This window comes from Sprattus sprattus (genome assembly GCF_963457725.1).
Source record: "Sprattus sprattus genome assembly, chromosome: 8".
NCBI lineage: Eukaryota > Metazoa > Chordata > Actinopteri > Clupeiformes > Clupeidae > Sprattus > Sprattus sprattus.
The window spans coordinates 3,294,210-3,319,368 of record NC_137927.1 but is presented as its reverse complement, the minus strand read 5'-3'; the positions used below and the strand labels follow the sequence as shown (position 1 = coordinate 3,319,368).

General features: G+C 39.7%; 1 protein-coding gene across 1 annotated transcript; it reads left to right on the top strand.

Annotated features, from left to right (window-relative positions):
- Positions 1 to 18,876: 18,876 nt before the first annotated feature.
- Positions 18,877 to 21,444, top strand: LOC308369633 (uncharacterized protein; the record flags this gene model as incomplete). The annotated part of the gene is made up of 4 exons (XM_080844134.1): positions 18,877 to 18,952; positions 19,789 to 19,956; positions 20,535 to 20,735; positions 21,131 to 21,444. The coding sequence occupies 4 exons, from the start codon at positions 18,877 to 18,879 to the stop codon at positions 21,442 to 21,444; spliced, it is 759 nt and encodes a 252-aa protein (XP_080700260.1).
- Between the last annotated feature and the right edge of the window lie 3,715 nt (positions 21,445 to 25,159).

Sequence of the window (25,159 nt, the reverse complement as noted above, 5' to 3'; positions counted from 1 at the left end):
AGATTGAGCTAGCTAGCAGGTTGACAAGACATTACCACAGCTAAGATTAGCACGATCTATCTTTAAATATGGTTAACATATTGCATGCTAAACATAACATTAGCTGGCCCATCTTACATGTACAGCCCTGAAGCAAACACAATTAGCCATTTCATGTTTAAAATAGAAATATATTAGCTACATACCTTTGTAAAGTTGGAGCTTTCACTCGTTGCTGAGAGGTAGAATGAAGTTGGAGCTGGAATGAGAGCACTATACAGAAAGTTTGAATTTGGGCTCAAAGTGTTTGGATTGGACCAGAGGTTTGGGGGCGGAACCAGAGGTTTGGAGGTGGGAAGCACATTGATTGGATAAGAGTTTTGGGGGCGGAACCACCTTCCAGGCAGCCGCTGCCTGGCAGTCGAAGTTGAGGGCTCAAAACACCATTGAGCTCGGTCTCCTCGGCTGTGAACTTTTCCGGTCTTCCACCAGGTAATTCCGCCATCAAAATAACAAGCCGCTATGGACTATGCGCTCCTCGCTCTTAAAGGGAATGTGAGATGACGCTCGGATTGGTTTATTGCATATTACGCCCAAACCACACCTATGGCTGAGTAACCTCCTTTGGACCAACCCTTTTGACACTTGCGCTGGACGCAAGTGTGTTTTTTCCGCCGTTAAAATAGCAACTGCGCCATAGAGCCGCCCACACAGCTACTTGCGCTTGGCGCCGTCCTACTTGCGTTTCTGATCGGCAAGATAGGGCCCTCTCTCTCTCTCTCTCTCTCTCTCTCACACACACACACACACACACACACACACACACATCGAAAGTGTTTTCAAGGAAACTTAAAGCTAAAGCATACATCCCCAGTCAGATTCATATTTCTCAGTGCATGCGTGTGTTGGAATAGGCATAGACTTGTTCCGAGTATGGTTGTTTTTATGTGATTTTATGTTCTAATATTCAGTCCTATATGTGTGTCTTTGTATGTATGTATCAGTTTATGTGTATGTAGTGGCTTGTGTGTGAGTATTTCTAAGCGTGTGAGTGTATTTGTGAATGTGTGTGTTTTTGTGTATCTAATTGTGTGTGTGTTGTCTCCGGCAGTATGCTTTTAGCTGAGGGCACTGTAGACAGAGGCAGAGGTGTGCTGGCGGATTGGGAGCAGACTGGCGGTGCGGTGCGGTGCGGTGCGGAGGCCATCCCGGCCCTAATGAGGCCCATTAGAGGAGCCTCACGCCCAGGCAGCCTGAGCCACACGCTCAGCCCTGTGCTGACAGCTCTTCTGGCAGTTATGCCTAATCAGCCTGCCTCGCTCGCACCATGACCCAGGACTTTAACACACAATCACACACGCGCACACACACACACACACACACACACACACACACACATGCACACACACACACACACACACACCACACACACACACACACTCACACACACACACTGGTTACATACATACGCAAGATAGGGGAGCAGAAGAGAGTGCAGACAAAGAGACAGTTATGAGAGAGAGGGAGATAGCAAGAGAGGCCAAAAAGAAGATAATAGGGCAGTGTTGTAATGTTCCATACAGAGTTTAGTCCTTCTTCAGACACCTTCGTGTATCATATGTTTATCATGATGTCAACCTCCATCACCTACTGCTGACAGCATGTGTGCTCCTCTCATGTTGGTAACTCTGCACATAACAGAGAAAAACAGATAGATTAAAAGCATGCAGAGAGGCAGTATGGAGGCCGATCTCTTCTGTATAATTTCTCGCCCTGCATCTTAGAACTTCTCATGGGTAATGTGTGTCACATGGGCCTTTTAAGTAGATATGAACACATACTAACTGGAATAACCCAAAAATAGCCCCTCAAATGATTTATGTTTAAAAAAAAAGGGTCTGCCCCTCTCGCTTCATCCCTCTGTCCTGTTCTGTTTTCCCTTTTGCCTCGTTATTAACTTTTATATACAATCTTAAGACCCCCTGACGTGCAGAACTTAGTTCTTTTTAACTAAGTAAGCTACCCAGTTTATGTAGCAAGTAGCTGACTATAAAAGTATAAGCTAACGACATAATCAATTATTGCACTGAAATACTGTGTTTCTGTCATTGGTATGCCTTTCACTATCCCTAAATAATGTGTTATTTTCACCTTTTTGACTGTAACACCATTAATGGATGTGTCAGTACGCAGAGATGGCCAGTATTTCAATTACTTGTATTTGAAATACTAGTTAATTTGCTTTTGAGTATTTTGTAATTTGTATTTGATAGGGCCGATAAAAAATCGAATGTAATTTGTAACAAAATACTTTAGAGTGGAGTAATTTTGTTTTTAAAATAATCAAATTACTTTCTCCAGTGTTTAGGCAGAAAGAGATTTTTTTTCTGTCGGATTCTACCACGAGACCATCTTATCTGCCTCTGAATGTCATTGTCGAATCAGTCAATTTGCCAAAGTGTTGCTTCGTATGGCCCGCCCCTTTTTGGGGCGAAAAGGAAATCACCCCAGATCTCTCTCATTGACTCTCATGTTAAATAATTTTTTTTTTCACAAAACAGGGTTGTGGTCGAAAACTTAGAAAGCTGTCTTGATCCTTGTCAATTTATCTTCAGTGCACCGACTTAAAGGAGGTTCTTTCAAAGAGCGAATCGAGTTGTTGCACTGAACGTTAGCCATCTTGACACAATGTGACTTGATGAAAGCCGTGTGATGTCCTTATACGCAATTAGAGCTAAGGTCCGGGACGCGATCTGGCACTCCGCGCCTGGGCGAGACTCTCCACTTTGTGAATGAGGCGCACCTCACCTAGGACGCGATCTGGCACTCCGCGCCTGGGCGAGACTCTCCACTTTGTGAATGAGGCGCACCTCACCTAGGACGCGATCTGGCACTCCGCGCCTGGGCGAGACGCTCCACTTTGTGAATGAGGCGCGCCTCACCTAGGACGCGATCTGGCACTCCACGCCGCATTGCATAGAGGCAGGGGCCCGGGCGCACATGAGACTCTTATTAAAGATCTTAGCCTACTATAAACGTTGTTGAGACTCGCACTTGTAAGATTCTTTCCAGTATTTAGACTAACTATCCCTAATCACAAAAGGTGGTTTCCGTTGGTTGTAGAATGGAGTCTCAATCAAGGAAGCTGAAGCGGTTCGGATCAGAGCCAGAGATATTTCTTGTAGTTGATAAGAAATATCACCAAGTACTTTTCTGAGTCTAAGTATTTCTAAGTTCAAAATGGAACAGAGTCTGTGGGGACCCACGCAAGCCCGCGTGGAGAGGAGATGGTGTCCGTCTCTCGTGGTCGTAGCTCTGATCAGCAAAATGGGGGTTGCTCACCCATTTTAACTGGATGCATTACGTAAATCAGGAGAAATGCACAACATCTATGGAGTTTAACACACACACGCATACATGACCATGGCTCTCCATCACTGTCCTTCAGGCTGATAACAAGACTCCAGGATGATTGCCACACAGGGCCTAAAGAGACATTTTATAAACACCGGACCCGTCTCTGGTAGGCACCATGGCCTCGTTACGTTATGTGAATCTATCAACTTTGACTGGAATGTTGGGGCCTCCTGAGACACAGAAGAGCTGACACTTTAAGAGCTATACAGGGGAAATATCACTGGAATCTAACACACTAAAGATCTTACTCATTCTCACAGAGACAAAACAAATAGCTACACGGTCATTTATCTGTGTGATGTCACATGTGTGCGCCAGTGTTGTCAATCACATGTGGGCGCCAATGTTGTCAAAGATAATCTGTAACTTGTGGAAGTTGTATTGTTAAACGTTGAGTACTTTGGTAGATTAAAGTATAAACTTTGAAAACAAATGCTAGTACAACTTCTATACGTTATCTGTAAGGTTGTGAGTGTGCAGTGGTAATGTAAGTTGGATTTGTAAAATGTATTTTAGGAAATAAATGACATTGCTTGACGTGTAGCTATTTGTCTCTGTTTTGTTACCGACTTTCAACTTAATAAAAATCTCAACAACGTTTATAGTAGGCTACGTGTATTGTTTTGTCTCTGTGAGAATGAGTAAGATCTTTAGTAAGAGTCTCAACAACGTTTATAGTAGGCTAAGATCTTTAAAAAGAGTCTCATCAGCGCGGAGTGCCAGATCGTGTCCTAGGTGAGGCGCGCCTCATTCACAAAGTGGAGCTTTGAGCTCAGGCGAGGAGTGCCAGATCGCGTCCTAGTCCTTACCTTGCAATTACGTATGACGAAAGCACGTGGGGATAGCCCTCCCGGAAGCCATAGAGATTGCAATGAGAGCCCTGTGGCGGCGGTTACAAACATGAAAAAAAGGATACGGAACCACTGACATGGGCCCGTCATAATAGCCTGCACATGGCCCCGTGGTTACTTCGTTACGCCACTGAATAGCCCAAACCTGAATGTTCTGCTATACCAAATTGTGAGAAAACTGAAAATTCAGAAAAAGTATTTCCTGTATTTTAAAAATACAAAATACATGTATTGTATTTAGTTACATTTTCTGGCAACAGTATTTTGTATTTTATTTTGATACATTTATTTGAGGGGTATTTTGTATTTTGTATCAAAATACATTTTGATGTATTTTTGCCCATCTAGTACGTTAGGTGAATTGAATAACGCTCCACTAAACATCATTGCCAGAAGGAGTTGGCCTCTACACCTCACTACAAGCATGAGATCACATACAGAGAAGAATACCTATACAAACACACACACACATTCACCTACACACATCTCTTTCTATCTCTCTCTCTCTGTCTCTCACTCTCTCTCTCTCTCTCTGTGTCACACACACACACACATAAATACACAAAGAAACACACTCAAAGAAACAGAACCGGCATGGAATGAACACTTCTTTGGGCACTGACCTTGGGCTGTGCTGGGTGTCTGAGACCTTGGCTGGTTAATTGGCGCGTCGGACCCTTATCTGCTCTGGGATCTGCTGGGCTATACAGCCACTAATGGCCTGACATGCTGATGACAGAAGAACACCAGTCCTGGGACAATGATGTGCTGCCAGCTGAAACGAGGAGGAGAGCACCAGAGGCCTCTGCTTATCGCTGAGACGACACTGAGCGTCCATACAGGAGAGACCACTGAGGAGAGAGCAGACTGAGACTAGACTGAGCGTCCATACAGGAGAGACCACTGAGGAGAGAGCAGACTGAGACTACACTGAGCATGCATACAGGAGAGGCCACTGAGGAGAGAGCAGACTGAAGCGACGGAGAGAAAACGATGTGACAAGGGACGTGTTTCATGGGAGAAGGGGAGATAAAAGTAACATTCCCTGCATTCAGCATGGTCTGGGACTGCTCCATTAGACTCAAAGGTCATGGGAATCAATAAAACAACCGAGGAAGTGACTAGATAAAAGCAAAAAGAGAGTTACAGGACCTAATGAGGTATGAGCATCTGAATATCTTGGCATAGATTTAAATTACTTTAAATGACTTCTGCGATTTGATGACACCATGCTTTGTTTTTTAATTATAATCTTCAGAGAACCTGGGCCAGGTTTCCCCCAAAGCATCGTAAGCCAAATGAGTTTGTAGAATGCCTCTTGTGAACCATCTTACAATTTACAATTACAGCTTGAAAACGCTCATAGGTTTACGTGTGCTCCAGAGGGGATGGATTTAGACGGGTAAGAGCTTCTTAACAGGGGTCACCAGGAGGACGTACAGGAACATACTGTTAAAAATTAACGATACATTTATCAATGGTACATTCCCATCCTTTACTATATTTTATTTAATTTTTCAGCTTTTAGCTTCTTTTCTAAGGCAAATCCCACATTTTGTAGCATGGTGTGGGAAGAACCAGTTTCTCTTAAATGTGGCCAAGACGGGAGAGATGGTTGTGGATTTTAGGACTAAGCTGAGGACCATTTCCATCCTGGGAGAAGAGGTGGAGGTGGAGGTGGTGGAGGTCCACCGTTATATGGGTGTTCACCTTGACAACAGACTGGACTGGAAATCTAACACTGAGGCTAAATACAGGAAGATCCTTCAGTGGGTGCAGCAAAATGGTGAATGTATTTTATCAGGCTGCTCAACATAATGGACAACACTTCACATCCCCTGCACGACCTACTGGTCAGCAACCTGAGTGTTTTCAACTCTGCTGTAAAAAGGGCCGCCACAGGAAGTCATTCCAACCACAGGATGTCTTTCCTGCCCGCCACAACAGCAATAAATACCTCTGTACCGACTAGTAGTATAGTCGTTTTGATATACAGTATATATATATATATATATATTATGGCATGCCGTTCAGGAAATTAACATTTGAATATATACGTATATACAAAACTCTGAATATATATATACAAAAGTCTGAATATATATACAAAACTCTGAATATATATACAAAAGTCTGAATATGTATATACAAAAGTCTGAATATGTATATACAAAAGTCTGAATATATATACAAAAGTCTGAATATATATGTATACAAAAGTCTGAATATATATACAAAACTCTGAATATATATACAAAAGTCTGAATATATATACAAAAGTCTGAATATATATACAAAACGAAGTCTGAATATATATATACAAAACTCTGAACTCTGAAGCGCTCAATCCGTCTTTGTCCGCCATATTGGATTGAGCGCTTCCTATTAAATCAATGGTACCAAAATGTTTGTAATAACGTATTTTCTGCTTCATGAAATACTGTTTTTCTGTTATATTGTTAAATTTTGACATTGATTTCTCACTGGAAATGCAATAATAACACGTTTATTTTACACCGTTTGACTTCACGAAGGATATTTTTAGAGGCAATTTCTCCATTGACTTGACTGGGGTCTTGTCAAAACCTTCGTAATTACTTGTTTTCTGCTTCATGAAATACTGTTTTTCTGTTATATGGCTGAAATATCATCTATCTATCTATCTATGTATTTCTCTCTCTTTCTCTATCCCTCTATTCATCTTCAATCCTTCAATCCATCCCTGCTTTGGCTTAGATAATAAGTAAAGAATGATGTGAAGAAGAATAAGGGACTGTTTTCCCACCACACACTTTCATCCAAAACGACCAGCAAGAAAGGAACAATACAGAGGGTACAACCATGCAATACAACACAAGAAAGGAACAATACAGACAGCACAACCATGCAATACAACACAAACATGTACTGCACATGTACTGTCCCTTTCCCTGCGTTTCGTCAGATACTTCCCCTGGTATTGTGCTTCAGAGACCATATACCACATCTGGAGGAACATACACTGTGAGTTTTCAACTGTTGGAATGAGGATGAGATGAGGAAATATACTACTGCATGTTGTGTGAGTCAAAATTAATCATCTATATTACAGTAAAGACACACTTCTGACCTAGTGTTACTACCAGCCGTGTCAGATAGGCAGATATGCCCACTCTTATATGACACTACTGTAGAGAAGATCATGGCTGGTGAAAATAAACCTCATTTATTTTCCATCAAGTTGTGATGAGCCTCACATGCTAAATAAACAATACATTGTCAATGCAGCACACAAAGAAGATGTGAAAAAAAACACATTATATATGTTTATATCTATGTAAATATAGATACTGTATATATACTGCTCATGGAGAAGAGATGTATGTGCCGGGCTTCCCAACCCACACTTGTGTTTATTCCTGGAGATCCCATACTTACCGTCCCCCAGTCGTCCTCTCAGGCCCGACTAGCACTGACAATGGAGAGTAATAATGTGTGACTGTTGGCCTTTCATGGTGGTTTCTTGTCCGTGCTGGCATGACGAACAGGGTGTTGGAATGTGACATTAAACAAACATGACCCTTCACAGCCGTGCATTCCTGCTCCACTAGGGGATTGGATTTGGAGCTCTCAATGAATACATCTCTCTTTTGGTCATGTGGACTATCAGCTCAAAATCGGCCCAGCCGTTGAGATTATGCTGTTATTATTATGCTATTATATGCCAGCAAACGTATCTCTTTCCAGGATCTATGAGAAAAGGTTTGAGCTGGCAGTTGCAGTTTAATATTAAAACACACACACACACACACACACACACATGCACACACACACACACACACACAAAACCACACATAGAAGCTCTAGAACCTAGTGCTATGCATGTGGTGTCTGCACTTTATATTTCAAACCTTATTTATTTACGCAGCTTAGGTGCTGATTATTTCTCTTCTCAGTTGTCTGCATTCTTTCTCTGTAAAGTCTGTCATTAGGCATAATGTTTGCTCATGCACAGAAGTTCGGTTTCTCATTGGTTCTCTGGCTCTTTCTGTAGAAGGCTGTAGGCTGCTAAAGGCTGAATACATTTGGCTTATTGATTTTGCTATTAAGCAGGTATGTCATTAGTCCACCTCTATTACAAACCTAAGTGCATATTGATTTTATATTGTATTTGTCATCATCAACAATCAGGATACATCACAATCAATGATAAAAATAGTTGGAGCTCCTGACAGGAAAGTTGAGGTAGGGTTTTACAAATAAAACTCCACAGTTCTTTATGTAAATGTCCCAAAAAGCCTTCAACATTTGCGAGCTCTCTACTGAGAGAGAGATCACTGAGCCTGATGTGCTCACTTATCACTGTGATTTCTACACCCATCCACCGTTTGATTTCACAACGCCTCTGATGTGAGACTGAGGAGAAACTGAGTAAAAAAAAGCAGAGAGAGAGAGACAGAGAAAAAAAGAAATAAAGAAAGAGAGAAAGAGCTTTGGAGACAATGCTCTGCCTTCATCGCTAATGAGATTTATACCACAGGAGGACTGTGTGCATCACAGAGAGAGAGAGAGGGAAATTGACAGATGTGGATGATATCCTGAATGTATAGCTTTTGTAAGTAATTAGAGCTCACTTTCAGGGAATCAAAGACGCAAGCCTGACATTTAATTTTCTTCCAAAGATCCCCCCTCCCCCCCCTACTCCCCCAACCCCCGACTGGAGTGCTTATCTTTATAGCGAGATAAATAAGCTCACTGTGAAAGACTCTAACCTCACCTTCCTCTGTAATAGCTACATATTCTGAAGATGTAGTGTTAGGGGCTTTGCATTCAGGATTTGTTTTCAGAGCCATTATACTACATAGACCAAATTAAACCGCAGTTTCCCAGAAATTAGTGTGAGAAAGACATCGCTTAGTGTGTAGAGGTATTTGTGCTTGTGTGTGTGTGTGTGTTTGTTGTGGTAACATGTCTATAATAAAATGATAATATCTTGGGATTCATATGGAATTGCTTTTTAAATGTGGTAGTAATGGTAGGATGTAATGGTAAGATTTTAAATGCAGCAATGAAATGGCAAGCTGCGGTATTGTTCCAGTAATAACTGTTTCAGCTTTTGGTCCATCATTCAACTTTAGTCATATTAGAGACGTTAAATAGAAACAAGCAATTCAGTAATTTACAGCCCTGATACCATGCAATTGCCATTAAAAAAAGTTATTTGTTTCTGGAATTATTACTTAGCATTTAATTGCTACATTTAAAACCTCACCATTACTAAAAAGTTATTCCATTTGAACTCCAATATATAACCATTTTATAACATGTTACCACAACAAATGGTTGATCGTTGTTTATTTTATTTTCCTGATTATTAACCGCACCATATATAAACCGCATTACAGTATTGTATGTGATTTTATAAAACAATCCTGTGTATTGATCGCACCCGTGTATTAACCGCCCTTAATCCTCAGGATTGTATAATGTCTATGTGAAGCCATTTAACATCACCCAAAAGTGGTTGTGATAACTTTGAATGCAAGACTGCCTTTTAATGGTGAGCTGATACCAGGCGAACAACAAATGCATTTCCGTGTACAGGATGCACCCGAGTATTAACCGCAAGGCTGCAGAAATTTGGCAAAATCAATGTATACGTTTTTCTCACTAATCTCTGTGAACTCGACCCAGCCTGTGATGAACATACCCAGCCTGCAGGGATCATAAGAGCATGGGGGCTCTGGACAGTAAGACAGCTAAAAGCGAGCCTACCATGGAATCAATAAAAAATAGCCCAGATGCAGGCTAAAGAAAAAGACAATGAAGCCAAGTCCCCACACTGTCATCCTGGCAAAGATGCGTAGCCCTTTGTGATCTGTAGTAACGCCATTAAGAGCAGATCATCACAGTAGTTATCAGTACATATCAGTATGTAACAGTACTATGTTTTGTTACTTTTGTTATCTGTTACAATCACTAAACCTAATAATAGCTCTATCTAATTACAAAACAGAAAATACTCATATTACACTGTATTCAATAGAATAGCAAGACTGTATTTAAGCAATATAGCACGAGTGGGAGTGGGGTAGGTAAGGGATAATCCCACGGGTGGTGTTCGGCCGTATCCGCAACAAAGAAATAGTTCCATTGTCAACGTCTTGGAATTTTAAAAACTTTGAATAAACGGTTATCATCAATGCAAACGTTTCATCGCGGAGTGATTTATTTTTAGCTGTGAAAAGTCCCGTAACTGTAGGTATGTTGACGAATAACCTATAGCATGGAACGTCTCTCGTCCAATCAGAAACAGCTAAATTACGCGCTAGAACCCAATTGTTTTATAATGTGACATAACGGTTGCTTGGTAATGCTTCAGTTGAATCCTCTAAATCAGACTGCTATAGTCATGTAATTACAGTAACATGCAACAAACTGACACCACATTCTGCCATATCATGATAGTCATTTTCAGTGTTATGAAAGTGTCATGTTTCCATCATTAGTTATTGTCTGAACAACACTGAAGATAGATGCATTATAATCATATTAGTGCACAAAGTAAGCTGCATCACGTCACATTCTGAGAAAATGCAATAACAGTTACTTAGTAACCTGAAACTATAATATCACAAATAAAGACAATTACTGAGTCATTTGACAATATAATATCAGTTGGGTCCAACTGTCCTGAGGATGATGATGAGATATTGCACCTGACATAACAAGGCTCAACACATCCCTAAGAAGGAGGGTTCAACTAAGGTCTAGCAGTTTGCATGGGGTATAGCTTGAATCTCAAGTCATCTATCCAAATCCGAGCCAGATCCGAGACTAATCTGTAATCTTGTCTGCTGCTGTTAAGGAATAAGGGAAGAATTGATGCCGTGTTATAAGTTTCAGGTCCAAAAGAGCATTGCTTTAGATCTGTTCCGGTACGAGAGGACAGGAGGCAGAGCTCTTGGATAAGTGGCGATGAGTTAGGATGAGCCTAACTGAATTTGCCTCACAGTGGGACTCGCAGCTCTTGTGAATTTTAAGTCTTTTATATTTTGAGTGGAGCACACTCAAACACTATCAATCAATGAAGGGAACACAGACACAGTTGCCACATTTATTTTTCCTCAGTCACCATAACGTAAATTCAGCCATGAGAAAGAACACAAGAAATAGATGCGCTGTGACAGACACCCATATTTAGTAAGGGGGACATACACCAGGCTCTCATACGTATATGTGAGCAGCAGATAAATTAGCGTGCTAACACTGCTCCCGAATTGGGCTGTGAAGTAGCACAGACAGGATTTTTTAGCTCTTTCCTCCATGACAGGAGGGAGCGTGCAATCAATCTCGACTAGTGCCAGGCACGTCCTGGACGTGGTGACGAATCTCATATTTCCATGTCATGCTGCTGTAAGACTCACGCAACCAGACAGACTGCCAGCCAGCCATTTTTGTGTGTGTGTGTGTATGTCTATGCATGTTTGTGTGTGTGTGTGAGAGAGAGAGTCTTTGTGTGTGCATTTGTGTCTGTGTGTGTGTGTGTGTCTGTATATCTATGCATGTGTGTGTGTGTGAGAGAGAGAGAGTCTTTGTATGTGCATGTGTGTGTGTGTGTGTGGGTGTGTGTGTGTGTGTGTGTGTGTGCGTGTGTGTGTGTGTGTGTGTTTGCATGTCTATGCGTGCATGTGTGTATGTGAGAGAGAGTATGTGTATGTGCATATGTGCGTGTGTGTGTGTTTGTGTTTGTATGTCTATGCTTGCGTGTGTGTGTGAGAGAGAGAGTCTTTGTATGTGTATATGTGCGTGTGTGTGTGAAGGCATGTTGTGCCTGCCACTCCCACATTCTTCTCTTTGGCTGCAGTGGCCCTTGCGATTAAGGACTGTGCATGCTTCTTAAGTCAGTTCTTTTAAAGCTTACATAGCTTAGCTGCAGAAGACTACAAAAACATTGTGCTTTGTGCGTTTTGTAAGTCTGTGTGTATGGACCTGTCTCTCTGTGTGTGTGTGTGTGTGTGTGTGTGAATATATGCATGTCTGAGTGAAAGCTATTTTGTATGTCGTTTGACCCTAAGCGACACTCACTAAAACGCATGAGAGAATGCAAAAGAATTATGTGAGGAACTATGATCTTTTTTTTAACAATTGCATGCTTTGTGTCCTAAAATAAATACATGAATAATAAAATAGACAAAGCAAGTTAACAAACAAACAAACAAACAAAAAACAAAAAAATAAACTAAGTTTTGGAAATAAGTCAAAAGTTTGTTCTTTGTAAACTTTGTGTTTAGCATGGGACCTAAAAGGATAAAGCTTTTGGGCACGGCTCCAACAGCGCCTTAGGAAACAGACATGGCCCAGGCAAACATGGACATACGGCGCATTGTGCTTCTAAATTCAACGTCCGTATGGTCAGGGTTCTAATTCTCCGCAGGTCCCCCCCCAACCCCCCTCTCTTTCTCTCTTGCCCTACTGTTCTCTTTCTCCTTCTTACACACTCTCTTTCCTTCTCCCACTCTCTCTCTCTCTTTCTCTCTCTCTCTCTCTCCAAACCCTTGCTGAAGCACAGCTGAGCCGTTATCCTTCACAGTTTATGCTAATCTCACAGAGGCGCCCATTATGTTTATTCCTCATTAAAATTTCATCAGCTCTGTCAAACAGAGGAGATTAAGATGGGGAGTGGGAGGTCGTGGGGTGGGGGTGGGGGGGCTTCTCTATCCTCCGTGTTTATTGGTTTATCCTCCCCACCCCACCCCACCCTTATGTCATGATCTCTGCTCATCAGACCACCACCCGGCCCCCTCATCCAAATTGAAACTTTCTAGAAAGTTCAAGGAACGTGATCTAAATGGAGGAGAGGCGACTGCTACCCACAGATTTAGTTCACAAACAGTCTGGTCTATTTCACACGCTGCCTAATGCTGTTTAGTTTTTGTTCTGTGTAATTAAGCAAAGATACTAATTTGCACAGTGTTTAATAGTTGTGTTTGTAATGGTCTTTAATAACATTATAATGTCTGTAAAGGTGCACTTTATGGAGAGTAAGCTATTAAGTACATGGAAGGGTGTTTCATAACCGTGCATAATCAGCTTTGCAAATTTATATCAAACTATACCACAAGTGATGCAAATTAAAGTTGGTGACATAATGAACCGCACAGGCAGCTATTACTGTCCTCGTTTCCCATGGGGATATATCTTTTAGCTTCATGGCTTTCATTTCCCTGGAGGCAGCTTGGTCAAATCACTTCTACCTGACTTTGGAATGGGGTCGAGGAACATTAGCAGTCAAGCTTGGCACAACTGGAAGTTTCAATAGGATGACTAAAGGAACAACAATAGACTCTACAGCTTGAAACATAGGTTGTCCGTAATAACAGCTGCTGTAATATGATGGCCTCTGTGGTTTACCCAAAACAGCGCAAGATCCAAGCTGAGAAAAGTCAATGTAAAATCCTAAACAGAAGTAGAATGGCAGGGAGAATAAACAACAGGAAGGAACACAGGATGAAGCACAAAACTGATATTCAGGATTAGTGCTAGAGATAGCAGGGGACAAGAGCAACCAATATCTAACAAAGGACATAACCAAATGGCAGGGTTGGAATACCAAAACAGAACAGGTGAAACTAGCATTCAGGTAATTGAGCACGCTGAGAGAGAACTGGAAGGAGCGGAGTGGATTATGGAACTGGGGTACATGACACCCCCATAAGGGCCCATAATGTTAACCTGGTAATTATTGTAACAAGAACACTTTGAATGCCATCTTGAAATTGAAACTGAAAGACACCCAACATGCACCACCCAGCTAATCTCACACAGGTCTTTCACACAAAAGCTGCAAGCATCTAGCAATTTCAGAAGAAATACGTTGGTAACACTTTATAATAACTACACACAATTCATCATTTATTAAGCATTTGTTACCTATTAGGTAATGGTTTGTTCACCATTAGTTATTTATTGTTCATATATAACGTATCAGTAGTAAAGCATTTCTTCACACATTTATAAACGGTTTGTTCATAGTAAATAAGCCTTCTAAAAAACTATTAAATAATGGTTTGTACACCATTAGTTATTTATTGTTCATACATAACGTATCATTAGTAAAGCTTTTTTTACACAGTTATAAATGGTTTGTTCATAGTAAATAAGCCTTCTAAAAAACTATTAAATAATGGTTTGTTCACCATTAGTTATTTATTGTTCATACGTAACGTATCATTAGTAAAGCATTTTTTTCACAGTTATAAATGGTTTGTTCATAGTAAATAATTCTTCTAAAAAACATTAAATAATTGTTTGTTCACCATTAGTTATGTCTTTTTCATACATAATGTTACATTAGTAAAGCATTTGTTAACACAGTTACAAATGGTTTGTTCATAGTTCATTGTTATCTAGGTACTTAGGAATGTGTAAGGCCGGTTACAACCTGGAAGTTGATGATTAACAGACTATCTACACCTACATTTGTTCATGCCTTAAATAAAATGTTATGATTTAGAAATAGGCCTCAACTTATAGCTGGGGTGTTAATACATATGTTACAAATACTTACCAATTAGGTTATCCATGATTAATTCATGAGTTACTACGGATTAGTTGACTACATGGTGTGAGCCCATCTAAAGTGAGCACTTTCTATGCTTTATAAAACATTTATAAACGAATTGCAAACATAACCTGGACACAAATATGTATTATTCTATTTGGACATGCCTTCAGAACTATGCCTACGGATAGTTAGTGTTACTGCATCTTTAACAAGCACTTAACAACACTTCAATTCATGATTAACTCATGAGTTACTACTGATTAGTTGACTATATGGTGTGAGCCCATCTAAAGTGAGGACTTGCTATGCTTTACAAAGCATTTATAAATGAGTGGCAAACATAACCTGGACACAAATATGTATTATTCTATTTGGACATGCCTTCAGAACTATGCCTACGGATAGTTAGTGTTACTGCATCTTTAACAAGCACTTAACAACACTTCAATTCATGATTAACTCATGAGTTACTACTGATTAGTTGACTATATGGTGTGAGCTCATCTAAAGTGAGGACTTCCTATGCTTTACAAAGCATAAACAGAATGAAAAGCTAGCAGATGCCAAAGAGACACAAGTAGAATTAGTATTATTTCAAGAAAAGGGAAAGAAATGTCAAAGTGTTGAAAACGTACAAATATTTATTTAAAACTAAATACATTATAATTATTATTTTCAACACAAATTGTGTTATTAAACAGTGACTAAGATCACACACCCCAGGGGGAAAAAAAGAAACTGAAAATTAGCTATGAACAATGGTATTGAACAAACAAAAAAAGGCAAATTACAATACATAAAAAAAATACCATTAATGCATACTTATGTTGTCATAAAACAAACAAACAAACAACAATATAAACATATGTATGTACAATTAATTAACACTACCTAGGCCTACTTATATTTTTTTGAGATGTCGTGCATTAGCCGACCAAATGCACCATGGTGGTGCTTTTTCGCCAGCCACTCATTCCACTCTATGAGTGACAAATGGTCAGAGAGCAGACTTTCTGACCGATTTCCCCTCAGTCTCCATATTTGCTCCTTGTATGAGCGCCAGGCCCTCTCCACGTGCTGGGTATGAGCCCCAGTACGCGGATCAACATACCACCTACTGTGATTCACAGTATGATGGTGGTACCCAAGACCTGAGAGTACACGGTAGGAACGCCATTCATCACTTATAATTGACGTCCCTGGTTTGACATGGTGAACTATTAAAGGCACGAGGTGCCCCCTGGATCTCTTCTCCACAAGGCGCAAAACTGGCCTCCTTGCCTCTCCATTCACTCCAAGCATCCCAAATACCCACTTCCGCCGTCTCCACCCACCAGCCATCCTTCCTCTTCCATACTTATACAGGAAAAAAACAATACAGATATAATCAGTTATATATTTATACAATCATATTACTATAAAAAATAACTTGATTAACTACTGTTTTTCACAAGTATCAAAATGTTGTAAACTAAAGCTAAAAATATACCTTTCGTTTGTGTCGAAAATGGCTCTCATCAATAGCTACAAACTCCCTTCTCCCACCAATCTGCTGACGTGTCCGCCTCCTCAACCTCTCCATCGCAAACACGCATACCTCCCTTATTTTTTTGGCGATTTTGGTCAGAGTGGCTGAACTGGCTGCAATGCTGTCTTCCATCATGTCAATTTGTCTTAGTCTAAGACCCTGTGAAAATCTTCAAAGGTAAATACAAAAAATTTTGTACTGTTAATACATTTAACACAACCAGGAGACCAGGAAAAAGCAAAACAATACACTGTATTGTTTCTTCAATAATTAATTCAGCTTGACTGGCTTAAAGTCTTGCTACGCAGTTTCTTAGCTAGAACATGTATTTGGTCACATACAGCAATCATCTCGTAACGATCCACTAGCTGCCTGTCCGCTGAATATGCTAGCTCTCTGTTTTGTTTGAAACAACACCCGTGTGACGGCACCCAAAAATGTTTCGAGAACCTTCAACATAGAAATGTGGTTAACATCATATTCAGACAATCAAGCACATATTAACCGAGCACTCTATACTATTCATTTCGTTCTTTTATTTATTTTTAAAAAGAAAATGCTTTGCATGTTTCAAGTACTCAAAATATAGGCTCTTTTTCTCGGTGTGTTTTACTTTGGTAACACTTTATTTGAAGGTAGTGTCATAGTAGCGACATGACACTGTCATAACTGTGATATGTGTCATGACAAAACCCGAATTACACTTAATGACAGCAGTCATTAACGATAATGACATTGACATAATGTTTATGACACGTTCATGACTGTGTCTTATCACATTTATGACAGTGTCATGTCGCTACTATGATGCTACCTTCAAATAAAGTGTTACCTTTACTTTTCTACACTTCCTCTGCTCAAGTGCATGGTGCTATTTCAGAAGGTCCTTGCACACCTAACAGCTGAACTCTAAAGGCTCTCTGTCTCTACTACCTAGCAGCCACCATGGCTAGCAACACAACAGTCTTTCTACGCATTATCTGTTTTAACTTTCAATGGCATGTTAAGTCACTTTTGCATTGTCATGCACTGGTAATTTCTTGGATTAACATTTGTAGTTATTTTTGCTAATAGGGTTGTATAAAGGTGGTTATATTATATACCTATTGTTAACCTTACACATAACGCATAACACTAAAAAGTACCAACATAGCCAATAATAACAAGCAATGACAAATATAATGTTAACTCAACAATAGCACATACATTACAATAATACGAATAATAATGCAATCATAATACTTTGAGTGGCTTAAACATGTTCAGCTACAAAACAAATAGTAATCAATTAAAATAAAAAGGTAAAACTATAAAAAGTTCATAAAAGTATGGCTCCATAATCAATTACATTAACAGAATGGTGAGGTGATTTCTTAAAACTCAAATGTATTGCTTACCTACCTGTAAATGAATTGCATCCAATTTTTCAGAGAGACCTTTGAATGACTGAACATTGACTTATGCCGCACAGATTTTTGTTTGGGCTTTCTGTAATGTGCAGCCCGTCGACAGATCCTAACAAACAGTAACATACCGTTGTTGTTATTTAGAGAGGTGCATCATACAATTAAAATACAATCAGCACAATTGTACATGTCCCCATATTTTACTATAAACTACAAAATACATGATAAGGAAAAGCCCACATATTGAGAACTATGAATGGTAATGTCATGCATATTACTGAACAGCGCCAAAAGATGTAGTGGCCATAAATAGGCTAAATTCACGAGGAGAGAGTGTGCGCGCTTTAGTTCAAATGTGTGTGGCATACCCCCCATTTTGTTTTTTCTTTGGTCCCTTTTTTCATGATTTTGTGGCCTTTTATTTTATTTACTTACGATGCTGTTGCATGTTTTGGCCTATAGATGGCGCTGTTAAACCAGAGTTAATGCAGTTTGCATGACGGTTAGGATGAAAAAGAGCTAACAGAGACGAAGTTGTCGAGAGAGAGAAAAGGGAGGCAGTCGTTGCTTATGAAGTGAGCTGAAATATGTGTAAATGTGTAAATAAATGAAGACAATCTTTCCCTGCACACTGTTTAGAGTTACTTTCTTCAAGTGTGCAACATGTGCACCCCAAGTAGGCTCAGTCTAGTCCCATATGACGTTGAAGAGATAAATTACTTCGGTTTTTTTTTTTTTTTACAATAAAAACTTGCAGCATATCATGCTATTCAAACTGAATGTATCTCATCTCAGCTATCCATTTCTTACCAAGCATATTGGTCCACACAGTTTCCTCTTCTCTTCAGCTCCATGCTATGATAGCATATACTGCATTTCATTTTTCTTCTCAAAAGTTTCTTCCTCTGAAACCACTTAATAAGCTTCCAAGCATTTTGTTTAGAAACATCCTGATGTATAAGGTTTCTCACACTCCTGAATCTTGTCATTGCACTGGTGGTGAATGATGCCGCCAGAATGATGCTGCCACAGAATCTAACGCCTGCGTTCAGTAGGGATCGCGTCATCAACGTGGGACAAAGAAAGGTTTCGCGCTTATTCTATAGTGATATAGCCACCTGTTCCAGTTGTTGGACAGTAGCAGTAACAATGGCAAGCAGAAAACAGATACAGACCAGAGGAAGAAAAGATGTAGAGGAGACAGAAGCGGAAGGCAGCAGTGTTGGTGAGTATAAATATGTGTTTTTGTCGTTTTTTTAAACGTACATTGATTGACAATGAGGTAGATTGCTTGCTAGCTTGCTAGCTACTTATACAGTACAGCCACATATAGTAGCTAGCTACTCATTTGCGGGGGCACTGAACTGCATAAGCAGTTTAATGAATAAGAAGTGAGAGTTTACTGTAGCCTAACTACAATGGAACGTCAACAAATTAATTTAGCAGTGTTGGTGAGTATAAATATGTGTTTTGGTCGTTTTTTTTTAAACTTACATTGATTGACAATGAGGTCGATTGCTAGCTAGCTTGCTAGCTACTAGCTAGCTACTTATACAGTACAGCCACATACAATAGATAGCTACTCATATGCGGGGGCACTGAACTGCACAAGCAGTTTAATGAATAAGAAGTGAGAGTTTACTGTAGCCTAACTACTTTGGAACGTCAACAAATTAATTCAGCATGTTTCTCCTGATTTCAGCAAACCAAATTAATCTTGTGAACATATTATAAAGACAGTATAAGATAACCGAATGAAAACCTCTGAATGCAGTCTGTAATGAACTAATTGCATAGTATTTCACACTGCATTCCTGAACAATAAGCTATACAGGCGTTAGAAAAGGAAATTGACTGAACTCCATTAGTTTAATTTCTTTCTGTCAGATGAGGTTACTTTAATAGGCTAACAGTTAATGTTTTATAGGCTACTTTATGAAACCATGCTTGAATAGAAGAAACACATTTGACTGAATTCCTGTGATTTGTCCAGTGTCCAGTGATTTGACTTTCATTTGATTTTCTACATTCATTCAATAATGACACATGTATTTCTGTTAGGTGTGTCAGCAGCCCCCACAGCGCAGCTGGCACTAAACAATAAAGCACATGAGTTGCAGATGTGCAAAAAGAAAATAGAATGGCAGAATGAGAAAATGGAATGGCAGAAGGAGAAAATAGAGGCGTTGACCAAGGAGAGAGATTTCCTCAAGGAACAACTAGTATCCGGCAAGTCTCCCAAAACAATGTTTAGTCAAAGTGTTGGTTTGTTTTTAGTAGGGTAGAAGGAAGGCATTGCGTGTTCTCTTCGCCTCCAGTCCACCACAGTCATCTGCCGAGTGGTCCAAGAATGTACAGATCCATCCATATTAGCAGATTCGCACATTACCTTTCCACAGTCCATCAGGTTATTGAACTGCTGTTATTAACACACAACCGCAAACTCATGATGTTGAAGTATTCGCTTAGTAAGGTTCTGGTTTAAGAGGCAGTCTTTGCTTTCATATTGTACTACTATTGCTTGGCAGCAGGCTACATCTATCAATTAATGACAGGAACGTCTGTCTCTCAGTCTGCGTGTGTTTGTGTACCTGTTATTCGCATATCTCCCGATTATAATTTACATTAGTATTGTGATGGTTGTTTTAACATCCACATTTGTATTAAAATTACTTTAAAAAGTAGTGGGGGAAAAAGTGTGACCATGAACTTGCAGGGTCTGGCTGTGCATTGTATGCGTGCACATATGTGTTGTTATGTATTATGTGTTGTGACTCTTATGTTTGTATTTTAATCTTTTTAAACAGCTCTCAAAAAAGATGAGCCCAAAGAAACTGCCGGTTCCAGTGGTGTTTCTCCACTGGACTCATCTTCCTCCGAGACAAGTTCAAAGAGTACCGACTCAGAGTCATCCAACAGCTCATCCTCAGAGGACAAAAAGAGGAAGAAGAAGGGGAAAGGGAGAAAAAAGGCATCCATGGTTAGAATGGAAAAAACACTGCAAAGAGGTTAGAAATACTAATTTCACCACTTTCCACTCTGGGTGCTAGATCACTCCTGCTTCGCTGTGTTGTGTTCTCCAGGCTGTCTCTTCCCATATGATGTGACATTGCATGTGTGATTGTTTCTAGCACTCACAAAGTGAATTCTAGAGGAATAGCTTGTGGTCATCTCATATTCTAGATTGAAGTCAGATTTAAGTGTGTAGATGACAAGCCACACTAGATTCATAGTGTAGTGTAGTATGTGTGTGTGTGTGTGTGTGTGTGTGTGTGTGTGTGTGTGTGTGTGTGTGTGTGTGTGTGTGTGTGTGTGTTAAAGATGAGTACAGTATGAGTACAGTATTATAAATGACAAAACTACTACTATAGCTAGCACTAATTTTATGTTCTCTTAATTGCAGCCCGGAATCCCGAGCAGGCTTTGGCCCGATACAAAAAGATTTTGAAAAGCTACAAGAAAGTTGGAACCATGTCGGGGGCATTTCGGAAGGTCGGTGTGGACCGAAACACCGTTGTGGTCAATGCACCGATCTCCGAGCTTTCGATTGCTGCCCCAGCCAAGTACACGGAAGCCTTAAAAACTTACACCCATTCCACAAAATTAAAAGCCTTTGCGGAACACTGTGCCTTGATAATTCTAGGCGATGCAGAAATAGTTGACACAGTCAACAAACTTAAAGCCAGTGGCAAGCTGCTACCACTGAAAAAGAAATAATTATGTTTATTTTATATTATGCTTGACTTGTGTTCCTGACAAGTAATTTTTACATGTTCTGTACAATACCACTGTTCATATTTTTTTGTTGTGTGTTCTTTGTTGAAAAGAAGAATTTATGTCGTTTAAAATAAATATTTGTACGTTTTCAGCACTTCAGCTTCTTTCCCTTTTCTTAAAATAATATTTAGTTTTAACTTGTGTCTCTTTGGTATCTGCTAGCTTTTGCCACTCATTTATACATACTTTGTAAAGCATAGCAAGTCCTCACTTTAGATGAGCTCACACCATGTAGTCAACTAATCCGTAGTAACTCCTGAGTTAATCATTAATTGAAGTGTTGTTAAGTGCTTGTTAAAGATGCAGTATCACTAACTATCCGTAGGCATATTTCTGAAGGCATGTCCAAATAGAATAATACATATTTGTGTCCAGGTTATGTTTGCCACTCATTTATAAATGCTTTGTAAAGCATAGCAAGTCCTCACTTTAGATGGGCTCACACCATGTAGTCAACTAATCCCTAGTAACTCATGAGTTAATCATGAATTGAAGTGTTGTTAAGTGCTTGTTAAAGATGCAGTAACACTAACTATCCGTAGGCATATTTCTGAAGGCATGTCCAAATAGAAAAATACATATTTGTGTCCAGGTTATGTTTGCAATTCATTTATAAATGCTTTATAAAGCATAGAAAGTGCTCACTTTAGATGGGCTCACACCATGTAGTCAACTAATCCGTAGTAACTCATGAATTAATCATGGATAACCTAATTGGTAAGTATTTGTAACATATGTATTAACACCCCAGCTATAAGTTGAGGCCTATTTCTAAATCATAACATTTTATTTAAGGCATGAACAAATGTAGGTGTAGAAAGTCTGTTAATCATCAACTTCCAGGTTGTAACCGGCCTTACACATTCCTAAGTACCTAGATAACAATGAACTATGAACAAACCATTTGTAACTGTGTTAACAAATGCTTTACTAATGCAACATTATGTATGAACAATACATAACTAATGGTGAACAAACAATTATCTAATGGTTTTTTAGAAGAATTATTTACTATGAACAAACCATTTATAACTGTGTGAAAAAAATGCTTTACTAATGATACGTTACGTATGAACAATAAATAACTAATGGTGAACAAACCATTATTTAATAGCTTTTTTAGAAGGCTTATTTACTATGAACAAACCATTTATACCTGTGTAAAAAAAAGCTTTACTAATGATATGTTATGTATGAACAATAAATAACTAATGGTGTACAAACCATTATTTAATAGTTTTTTAGAAGGCTTATTTACTATGAACAAACCATTTATAACTGTGAATAAATGCTTTACTACTTATACGTTATATATGAACAATAAATAACTAATGGTGAACAAACCATTTCCTAATAGGTAACAAATGCTTAATAAATGATGAATTGTGTGTAGTTATTATAAAGTGTTGCATGTGTGTGTATGTAATTGCATATGTGTGTGTGTGTATTCAAGACAGGAAGCCCACTCAGACTGGAGCCTGGCTGTTAGTCCCCTGTAATAGCTGAGGGGTCAAAGCCTCCTGTCTGATAGTGAAGCATTAGTCAGTGAAATCAGCATCAGCTACAGGAGGCTCCTCCAGGTCTCCCCTTAGCATCTTCATCTGTCACCAGCCACTGGAAAGAGCCAGCTATTCACCAAAGGGCAAACGCACACCGTTGTCACACACCCTGGCAGAAATAAAAATAATAATAATAAAAAATCAAATGCAATCAAATGAAATCAAATCAAATCAAATTAAATAAAATACCTGTCTGAATTCACCAAAACACACATTCAATTTTAAATGCTGTGTTTATTTATATGATGATATGATATTTATGCGATACCTGTGATGATGTGTCTCTTATTGCTGTGGCGATACCTGTGATGATGTACCACGCAGCTGACAGCTGTCCATTACCAGATGGCTCACAGAGAAAAACTAAGTATTTCTGTAATGCCTTAAAAATAAACTCAATATTCATACTAATAACCCTGAATCCATGCTATAATCCTAACTTTTATAAATGGTCCTCATAACGTGGAAACACATTCCGTTAATCTGTTGACATAACTAAACAGAACTTAAACAAAAGGACACTCATTCCGGAGGGGGTCATACACTCACGGATCTAAACAGAACTAAAACAAAAGGGCACTCTTTCAGGGGGGGGTCATACACGGACAGAACTAAACAGAACTAAAACAAAAGGGCACTCTTTCAGGAGGGGGTCATACACTGACGGAAGTGTCTGCATAATTTAAGGCCATTCCCTCCTTTTACTCGTCTATACCGCGCTCTTTGAATGAAACTCATAAAACTCCCACCCCTTCAATAATGCATGACCTGTGGTTTTCTTAATGGACTTTGCAGTTGGTGATAATGTACTGACGGAGCACTGCACGAAAAGCAAGATTATCGGGCCCGTATACGCTGTGATACAGCCGCGAATGATCACCATTCCTGGCTGATCGCGGACATTCCCCCGAAATATCCGTCTGCCGCATACGAACGGAATTTCCCGGAAAGGAACCTGCGAGGGGAGGGGGGCCGATGTGTTTAGCATTCTCACCTCCCGCTGACAGAGGTGCGAAATGCTCTTATTAGTATATTGACTGTCAGCAGTCTAGCCACACACACCCTGCTGCAGCCATTGGTTGAAAACGACAAGGAATTGAATTAAAACGTCTTGTGATGAGACGGAATGAGATTCTGTATAGGTCAGCTTTCAACTGACAAAACGTATCCCCTCCCATTTACAGCTATTGCCCCATAAAAAACGAAATTAAAATGTACACGATGATAATTTAATTAATATTCTGTCATTAGGGTTTTGCTCCGGGGTTATCACATTTCTTGATTCGCCTTCCGTTTTCAGAGTTCTGTCTTCACAGGGTTTTGATTTCGGGGATATCACGATTCTTGCTTTGCCTTTCAGTTTCAGACTTCGAGGCTTCCAATGTACTTTCGAGGCTGTTCCACTCATATTCCGGAGCTTCCTCTCTGTAATGTTCTTGAGATTCACTTTTGGCATGTAATTATACAGAGTCGGGCTTACTCTGATATTTAGATGGTCATTTCGCAACTTGGGACTTGTTTGCCACTCGTAAATATCTAACCTGTGTCTTTTCAGGTAGATTTTACGCGAGCTTCGCGAGATTTGAACCTGCGCTCTTCAGGTTAGTGGTACTGTGTACCTAATGGTGCTATCCGCTTAGCCACCTTTGCTGGTGAGAACCTAGCTCATCGGTGCGACCAAGTACCTGGTTTATCATTCCTCCCTCCTCTGGGGTATTTCTGTTCTGTTACTGGAGCGTGCAAATTGGGAATTGTTTAGTGGACTTATGTGACGTTTTAATTATGTTCACGTAAAGGCGCCCGAGGCAACATTAGAAACTTTAGACTCGAATAATAAACGTTCAATTTCTAGTCTTTTTTACACGTAGTAAGTTTCAATAACACCATACCATTACATCGACATTCACAGTGGTGGAGTGGTCCCTGAAGAAGTGGGCATACTCTTTATTTATTCATACAGCACAGGATAAACACCCTGTTTTGAGAAGTGGGTATACCCAATGCTGACTGAAAAATAAGTGGGTATAGCCTACTCCGTATACCTGCGTATACACTGGACTACACCACTGGACATTCAAGGAGCAAAGATGAGACGT